The sequence below is a fragment of the Portunus trituberculatus genome, chromosome 10 (assembly GCF_017591435.1).
Source record: "Portunus trituberculatus isolate SZX2019 chromosome 10, ASM1759143v1, whole genome shotgun sequence".
In the NCBI taxonomy this organism is placed as follows: Eukaryota; Metazoa; Arthropoda; class Malacostraca; order Decapoda; family Portunidae; genus Portunus; species Portunus trituberculatus.
In genome coordinates, this window is record NC_059264.1 from 3241418 (window position 1) to 3249082 (window position 7665).

General features: G+C 46.3%; 1 protein-coding gene across 2 annotated transcripts in view; it reads right to left on the minus strand.

Annotated features, from left to right (window-relative positions):
- Positions 1–405: 405 nt before the first annotated feature.
- Positions 406–7665, minus strand: part of LOC123502003 (cyclin G-like) — a 13096-nt gene continuing 5836 nt past the window's right edge. Inside the window, exons 3-6 of one of the 2 annotated variants that reach the window (XM_045251153.1) lie at positions 5761–5901; positions 4495–4980; positions 3759–3973; positions 406–2411 (exon numbers count right to left, since the gene is read on the minus strand). In XM_045251153.1, coding sequence (XP_045107088.1) covers positions 2192–2411; positions 3759–3973; positions 4495–4980; positions 5761–5880 — 1041 coding nt within the window. In that variant the 5' untranslated portion in view covers positions 5881–5901 and the 3' untranslated portion in view covers positions 406–2191. The remainder of the gene's footprint in view (positions 2412–3758; positions 3974–4494; positions 4981–5760; positions 5902–7665) is intronic. The other variant, XM_045251154.1, reaches the window with a different exon arrangement.

Consider the following 7665-nt stretch of genomic DNA (forward strand, 5'->3'; position numbering starts at 1 on the left):
GCAGGGGTACGGGCCACATGTGTATAATGTGTGTGTGTGTGTGTGTGTGTGTGTGTGTGTGTGTGTGTGTGTGTGTGTGTGTGTGTGTGTGTGTGTGTGTGTTTCACTGTTTGATCTGCTGCAGTCTCTGACGAGACAGCCAGACGTTACCCTACAGAACGAGCTCAGAGCTCATTATTTCCGATCTTGGGATAGGCCTGAGACCAGGCACACACCACACACCGGGACAACAAGGTCACAACTCCTCGATTTACATCCCGTACCTACTCACTGCTAGGTGAACACCACCTACACGTCAAAGGAGACACACCCAAATATCTCCACCCGGCCGGGGAATCGAACCCCGGTCATCTGGCTTGTGAAGCCAGCGCTCTAACCACTGAGCTACCGAGCCGTGTGTGTGTGTGTGTGTGTGTGTGTGTGTGTGTGTGTGTGTGTGTGTGTGTGTGTGTGTGTGTGTGTGTGTGTGTGTGTGTGTGTGTGTGTGAGTAAGGGAGCGGGAGGAAACCAGTGTGCAGTTACAAATAAATAGTCTTCGTATATTATATCCTTATCACTTTTGTGCACGATGGAACAAGGGAGTGTGTGTGTGTGTGTGTGTGTGTGTGTGTGTGTGTGTGTGTGTGTGTGTGTGTGTGTGTGTAGGGCAGTGTCACCGGTGCAGTGTTGGTGATTGGGGGTGGCAGAGGGAGGAGGGGAAGGAAAGGCCAATGACAGTACAAGCAAGAAACACCAAGACACAGGCAGGCAGGCAGGCAGGCAGGCAGGAAGGAAGGAAGGAAGGAAGGAAGGAAGGAAGGAAGGAAGGAAGGAAGGAAGGAAGGAAGGAAGGAAGGAAGGAAGGAAGGAGGGCAACGGATGAGTAAGAACCAGAAAGAAGAGAAGATGAAGAGGAGGAGGAGGAGGAAATAATGACACAACCCTCCCTTCCTCTCCTCACCTTCCCTTCCTGTGGTGTCACCCTGCCCACCCTGCCAGTTCCTTCACAAACAAACCTGGTACAAAGAGGGCAGGTGTGACTCAAGCCGTGTCAAACCATCCCTGCCACACTAACCCAAGTCACCTGAACAAACAAACAAACAAATCGCTGGTCACCCCCGAGACAGGCAGGCAAGCAGGCAGGCAGACAGACAGACACATGGATTGACAGACAGATAGACAATCGCCGCCTTGGGATAGAGAACGTAAATAAATAACTTTATGCCTTCGTTAATTGATCAACTGTCCCACATTCATTACAGCTCCTCTTCATTTTCCTCTTGTTTAATTAAGAGGAGGTTCAGTGAAGACAAGACCAACATTAATTTCTCCTCCTCTTCCTCTTCTTCTTCCTCTTGTTCAGTGAGGAGGTACAAAGAGAAGACAAGAGGAATTATATTAATTCCTCCTCCTCTTCCTCTTCAGTAAGAGGTAGAGTGATGGCAAAGAGGACCAACACTGATTCCAGCTCCTCCTTCTCTTCCTCTTTAGTAAGTAAAGGAAAAGAGGAACATTATTAACTCCACCTCTTCCTCTTCAAAAGTAAGAGGAGGTAATAGAGAATGAAGAGACAAGAAAAACATCAACTCCTCCTCCTCTTCCTCTTCTTTCCTCCTCCAATAACGTGAGGAGACACAAGAGAACACCACACCACACCACACCACACCACCACCCTCCTCCTCCTCCTACTCTTCCTCTTCTAAAAGTAAGAGAAGATCAGAGCACAGAAAATGGAGACCAGACCAAACAAATTAAAGATAAGGAGGGAAGACTAAGACCCATATTCAAAAACACTTTGCTCTCACAGTGACTATTTTCAAAGGCCACAGAGATGATTGGCAAAGTTTTTAAGAGTGTGTCTCCAGTTTACAAAGCAGAAATCTTGTCAATCTGCTTCTAAAACTATAAAAACACTCTTAAAAAAATGGTTCACTCTCTCACAGCGACTATTTTCAAGTGCCGCAGAGATGATCGGTAAGGTTTTTAAGAGTGTTTCTCCAGTTAACAACACAGAAATCTTGTCACCTTAAAAACTCATGTCAACTGAAATTAAGCCTTTTGAAATAGTGGAGGTGAAGCACAGAAGGGTTTAAGAATATGACCTTAAACCAGAGGGGGAGACTAAACCAGAGGAGAGAGACTAAACCGGAGGGAAACTAAACCAGAGAGGGGAGACAAACCAGAGACAGGAGACAAGCCAGAGGGGGGGACACTAAGCCAGCCGGTTGTGTTTGCGGTTGAGCTGAGGGTATGGGAGGAACGCTGGGGACTTCTTGCTGTGAGGAGACTGCTGGCTTGGGGAGCGGCGAGGGGACTTGAGGGAGGCCGCCGGGGTGGGGAGGGGCGGGAACTCCTCATCGTAGTCGTACTCCATCTCCTCCTCAGAAGAAGAGGAGGAGGACATGTACATCTCGGAGCATTCACTGTCCATCCTGCGGGGAGAGGAAAGGGGGTTAGTGATGGTGGTGGTGGTGGGAGGAGGACAAGGAGGAGGAGGAGGAAAAATATGAAGAAGACAGGGTGGTTAGTGGTGGTGGTGGTACACAAAGAGGAAGTAGTGGAAAGAATATAAAGAAGAGGAAGAGGAGGTAGTAGAAAGAAAATAAAGAAGAAGAGGAGGAGGTACAGGGAAGAATTTAAGGAGCTAGTGAAAATATAAGGAAGAAAAGGAGGTAGTACAAAGCATAAAAGGAAGAGGAAGAGGAGGAGGAAATACAAGAGAAGAGGAGGTAGAAGAATATAATGAAGAAAAGGAGGAAGAACAAAAGAGAGGAGGTAAAAGAGAGAATATAAAGAGGAGGAGGAGGAGGAGGAGAAGGAATAGAGTGGAAGGAAGAAAGACAAGGAAAGAATAAGAAAAGTATGAGGTAGAGGAAAGGAGGGAGGAAGGAAAAAGACAAAAGACAATAATAAAGAGAAAAAAAGAAAGAGAAAGACCAAAAAGAACATGAAAGAAGAAAAGGAGGAAGAGGAGAGAATAAAGCTAGATGAGGAAAAAAATTAATTAAAGTAGTAGTAGTAGTAGTAGTAGTAGTAGTAGTAGTAGTAGTAGTAGTAGTAGTAGTAGTAGTCACTGTCCTATCAGCACCAGCATTGTCATCATCTTGTCTTATCAGTTTGTTTGTTTACTCACTATCATATTAAACAATACTTTTCCTTCTACTTATCTACCATCATTGTCTCCCTATCTTCTCTAATCTCTAAATAAAAAGAAAAAAAACATGAAAAATACCATTAAAAAAATAACATATAAACAATGGAAAAAAAATAAATAAATAAAAAATAAATAAACTAAATTCTCCAGAGAGAGAGAGAGAGAGAGAGAGAGAGAGAGAGAGAGAGAGAGAGAGAGAGAGAGAGAGACTACTAAAGCAGCACCACACACACACACACACACACACACACACACACACACACAGCCCGGTAGCTCAGTGGTTAGAGCGCTGGCTTCACAAGCCAGATGACCGGGTTCACGGGTGGAGATATTTGGGTGTGTCTCCTTTCACGTGTAGCCCCTGTTCACCTAGCAGTGAGTAGGTACGGGATGTAAATCGAGGAGTTGTGACCTTGTTGTCCCGGTGTGTGGTGTGTGCCTGGTCTCAGACCTATCCCAAGATCGGAAATAATGAGCTCTGAGCTCGTTCCGTAGGGTAACGTCTGGCTGTCTCGTCAGAGACTGCAGCAGATCAAACAGTGAATTACACACACACACACACAATATAAAAGAAGAAGAAGAAGAAGAAGAATCACATCACCATTAAAATAAATTCAAAACGAACCTTCTGCGTATGATGGGGGGTCTGGCGGGGCCCTGGCGCTCGGCAATGGTGGGGAGGCGTGTGGTGAACTTGTCGGTGGGTCTCAGTTGGCGGAGAGTGCGATTGGAGAGCTTCCACACCAAACGCTGGCGGTGTGGTGAGTGACGCTGGTTCTCATACTGGTCCATCAGCTCACCAACCACCTTGCGACACTGCTCAAAGCTCTCATACCCAACCTGCAGGGAGACGACAGGGTGAGCAAGGTTGTTTGGGGTATTATGGTGTTGGTGTGGGTGTTTGGGGTGTTTGAGGTGGGTTTGCAGGTGCTTGAGGATGTCTGGGGTGTTTTGGGGGTGTTTGGGTGAATGTGTGGGTGTTTGAGTGGGTTTTGGCATGTTTGGGGAGGGTATGGGGTTGTATGGGTGTTTGGGTGGGTGTATGTGGGTTTGTGATGTCAGTGTGGGTTATCATGGGGTTTGTGTGTGGTTTACAGGGGTTAGTGTGGGCCTGTGGGTCAGTGTGGGTCTATAAATAATGAGTTAGTATCAGGTCAATGAAGAAGCAAGACAACAACAAAGGTGACACCAATAATTCTGAGGGCCATTGGTGAGGGTAAGACAGGTGTGATGGTGAGTGAGTGGGTGGGTGAGTGAATGAGTGATGGTGGTGGTGGTAAGTGGTGAGAAGAGATGAGCATTGAGTGATGAATGGTGAATGTTGAGTGGTGGGTGGTGGGTGGTGAGTCCTGGTGCCTTACCTTACAGATGGCCTGCAGGTGGGCAATACAGGCTTGGTGAACATTGTGGTGTGCCGCATCCTGCCCGAACTCCAGCGCAAGGAGAGCCAGTGCCAGCTCGGCAGGGCGGAAGGTGGCAGCCGCTGCATCACACCCCACGATCTCCAGCTTATGAATGAGAGTGGTGAGGGTGCCCTGGGGGTGTGCCGTGGGGTGGGGCGGCAGGAGGGGTGCAGAGAGGTGACCATGGGCAGCGTACAGAAGCCTTAGGAGGGTGAGGGGGGTGACGGGGGCCTGGCAGCGGAGATCAGTGTCCAGTTTGTCTAGTATGATGCGCTCCATCCGGGTGACGTCCCCCGAGGAACACTTGCACTGGGAGATGGTGGTGAGGTCGCGGGTGTCGGGCACCACCTGGGCCACCTCCCGCAGGTGTGCATATCCCGGGGTGAACTGGCACGACAGGTGGAAGGCACTCACCGCGATGCAGGACAGGTGCTTGGGCTGGGCCTGGAGAGAGACAAAGGACGTTAGAATTTGCTGCTCTGTGTGTGTAATTCACCTCAGTCACCTGCTGGTCACCCAGCCAGTCTTCACCATTACAGAGCGAGCTCAGAGCTAATAGACCGATCTTCGGGTAGTACTGAGACCACAACACACTCCACACACCGGGAAAGCGAGGCTACAACACCTCGAGTTACATCCTGTACCTATCTACTGCTAGGTGAACACACCCCACACATTAACAGCCACGCCCATTTGCCTCGCTGCCCCAGGACTCGAACCCGGCCCTCTCAATTGTGAGTCGAGTGTGCTAACCACTACACTACGTGGTGTGTGTGTGTGTGTGTGTGTGTGTGTGTGTGTGTGTGTGTGTGTGTGTGTGTGTGTGTGTGTGTGTGTGTGTGTGTTCAAGTCATGTTTGGAAGTATTAAACACAGACATGACCTTACAATACTCATGTTCCAAGCTTACCAGACATGACAACACACTCGCCTCCTTCTCAGTGTCACCAGGAAAGCACGTTCACCACTAACACACACACACACACACACACACAATTTAACTCTTTCCTATCTAAATGTTCTTCCTGTCATTCATTCTCTCTCCCTTCTTGTTCTTTGTTCTCTTCTACTAACACACACACACACACACACACACAGTCCATTTATCTATCTCATATTTCTGACAGTCTCTCTCTCTCTCTCTCTCTCTCTCTCTCTCTCACATACTTAAATTCAACAGCAAAACTAGACCTATTTGTTTTGTCTCACACACACACACACACACCTTCATACGAGTGAGGAATCTGTCCATGATGTTGACGGCGTTGAAGAATGTGTCCGGGGGCAGGTCGTACCACACCTTGAGGCAGCGCAGCACGTGGGCAGACCCGTTCCTCATCCTCATGCTGATCTCACCGCCATCCTGCTGCAGGGGGGGGAGACTTGTTAGACACACAGACAAACACACACACACACAGACACACATGTACTACCAACACACATACATGAAGGAAGGAAGGAAGGAAGGAAGGAAGGAATGCAAAGTAGTTTAATGAAGTGAGAAAAAAAAAAACACAGGAACTCGACACACACACACACACACACAAAGGAAGGAAGAGAGTAGAGGATGTTGAGTTTGGTGAAGTGAAGGAAGGGGTGGAGAGGGTGTAGAGGTGAACATAAAGTTTAAAAGGTGAAAAACAGACACACAGGAATATAAAAGAAGGATAAGGGTGTTTAGTAGTAGTAGTAGTAGTAGTAGTAGTAGTAGTAGTAGTAGTAGTAGTAGTAGTAGTAGTAGTAGTATGAGAAAAGTACAGTAATAGTGTGTACAGTTTGATGAGAAGAAAAGAAAGAAGAGATATGAATGAAGAGGTAAAGAAGGGGGGAAGGAATGAGGAAGAGTGAGAGAAGGTGGAAGGAAGGAAGGAAGGAAGGAAGGAAGGGAGAGGATAGTGAAAGCTTAATAATGTTGAGGCTGGGAGATAAATGAAGAGAAATGATAAAATAATAATGGTGATGATGAAGGAAGAGAAGTAGAACAGAATTGAAGAGAGAGAGAGAGAGAGAGAGAGAGAGAGAGAGAGAGAAATATAAGCTACAATAATGGTGACAGTAGACATGGTAATAGTGATAGTTTAACCTGTGTGACAGCTAAGGTGACACAGGCTGGGATACAGATAGAAGCAGTGACAAGAATGGTGACAAATAAGATAATGGTGATAACAACTATGCAATATGGTGAACCAATAACAATAACAGTGACAACAATATGATAATGATAACCAACAACAACAACAACATTACAATCACAACACTCAATAATTCAACTCCCTCAAAATAAATTAATAAAGAAATAAATAAATAAATAAATCAAACATGTCAGATTACAAACTTCATAATTCTCCAAACTATCTGGAGTTTTTTTTTTTTTTTTCACAGCTGAACTATTCCTTGATACCTCCACCCCATCTGTGTGTGTGTGTGTGTGTGTGTGTGTGTGTGTCACCCTTTCACCTTTTGTTCTCTTCTAAAAATACTTTCCTTCTTATTCTCTCTCTCTCTCTCTCTCTCTCTCTCTCTCTCTCTCTCTCTCTCTCTCTTTCAAATGTTATCTAGTATTCTTGCAAATGTTTACTTATTGCTCTATTTTTTTTCTTTTTACATTCCCACAGCTCTCTCTCTCTCTCTCTCTCTCTCTCACACACACACAGGATAGCTTAGACTGAAACCAAAGAAGTGACATTCATTGCTATGGAAACACACACACACACACAGCAAAGTGGAAGTTTACAAAGCTAGCAATCTGACACCAAGCACTGTGTGTGTGTGTGTGTGTGTGTGTGTGTGTGTGTGTGTGTGTGTGTGTGTGTGTGTGTGTGTGTGTGTGTGTGTGTGTTACCACGGTCTCCCCTTCTACCTAGCAATCACCACCACCACCACCACCACCACCACTCTTACATGTAACAAAAATTACTCTTGTTTACCTCCTACAATGACAGATGTTCTCTCTCTCTCTCTCTCTCTCTCTCTCTCTCTCTCTCTCTCTCTCTCTCTCTCTCTCCATTTCTATACCAACACCTAACCATTTCAAAACACTGGTAAGATGTCCAAACCACAACAAATACAGGACATTTAACCCCTTCAGTACCAGGACACATTTCCACATTCATTCTGGTGACTATTTGGT